We start from the raw sequence: 1287 nt of genomic DNA, 5'->3' as shown, positions 1-1287 counted from the left end.
CAGCCGGTGCAGCCTCTCGAAAGCCTCCCCAATCGTCACCCGCAGGCTCTTGGCTGAGGACTTTTGGGGTGAAGGTGGGTGTCAGGACCCCCCCGAGCTTCTCTGACCCCTCCATGAATCCATAAATCCCATAATAAACCCCTACAGCCCCATTAACCCAAATGATTCCGCATGCTCCAAGCATCCGAGAATGGATATTTGACCCCACGTCCCCACAGAAAACCTAAAACCCTCCCGTGGCTGGTGGGGATGGAGAAAAATCAAACCTTGCTGGAAGCTGAGCAAGGAGAAGGAGACAAATATAAAATAAAAATTGATTAAAAAAATAAATAAAAGCATCCCTGAAGGAAATAAAAGAGGGATGAGCAGCCCGACGGGCGGCTTTGTCAACCTGCTGGTGAGTTTTGGGGACTAGAGAAGGGAAAAAAGGGGCAGATCCACAAAACTGTGGGGTTTGGGGTGTTCGGGGGTCCCAAAATCAGGGGATGGGGCGCAATCGAGGGGCACAGCCACGTCCCTGCTCATACCTTGGTCTCGGCCAGCTGCCGTTTGAGGAGGTGCAGGGCTTCCGTGTGGCCGCGCTCGCTCTCCTGCAGCCCCTGGAGCTGCTCCTTCAGCTCCCGCTGGAAAGAAACCGTAAGAAAACAAACGGAAAGAGGGACATTGAGATGGGACATCAGGAAGTTCTCCCCGGAGAGGGTGGTGAGGCAGTGGGACAGGTTGCCCAGAGAAGCTGTGGATGCCCCATCCCTGGGAGTGTCCAAGGCCAGGCTGGATGAGGCTTGGAGCAACCTGGTCTAGTGGAAGGTGTCCCTGCCCATGGCAGGGGGTGGCACTGGGGGGGCTTTAAGGTCCCTTCCAACCCAAACCCTTCTGGGATTCTGTGATAAACCAAGGGATTTGGGGAAAAAGGGATCGCAGGAGGCAGCTTTCCTGCCAAAACCTGGCTTGTGGGATATGGAGTCTTGGGAAAAGGGGGTGCAGGGGAGTGGTCAGTCCCTGAGGGCATGGGGATCCCATCCAAGGTGGAGCTGGGGGCTTGTGGGGCAGCTCAGCAGATTCACGGGGGTGCACAGCCAGCTGGTTTGGGGGTCCCCAAGGACCCCCAGTGTGGATGGAGAAGGGGGGGAATCCCACAGGGTCTGGCTGCACAAAGGGCGTGTGGACTAATGGACGGACGGACGGAGGAAGGCACCAACGGGGACAGGAGGGGTGCAGGGACAGATGGACACGAGCGGACACGGAGGCAAGGGGGGGCCGGACCGACGAAGGAACCGAGAGCAGCCG

At 57.6% G+C, this 1287-nt stretch overlaps 1 protein-coding gene across 1 annotated transcript in view; it reads right to left on the bottom strand.

Moving 5' to 3' along the window:
• LOC104517108 (E3 ubiquitin-protein ligase TRIM62-like) overlaps positions 1-623 on the bottom strand; it is a gene marked incomplete at its 5' end in the record, with an annotated part of 1730 nt that extends 1107 nt beyond the window's left edge. The window contains 2 exons of the mRNA XM_010161666.1: positions 5-60; positions 528-623. Coding sequence (XP_010159968.1) covers positions 5-60; positions 528-623 — 152 coding nt within the window. The remainder of the gene's footprint in view (positions 1-4; positions 61-527) is intronic.
• Positions 624-1287: the final 664 nt, after the last annotated feature.

This window comes from Eurypyga helias, unplaced genomic scaffold (assembly GCF_000690775.1).
Source record: "Eurypyga helias isolate BGI_N326 unplaced genomic scaffold, ASM69077v1 scaffold26051, whole genome shotgun sequence".
Lineage (NCBI taxonomy): Eukaryota > Metazoa > Chordata > Aves > Eurypygiformes > Eurypygidae > Eurypyga > Eurypyga helias.
Note: the sequence above shows the minus strand (reverse complement) of the source record. Positions and strands in the feature narration are given on the sequence as shown.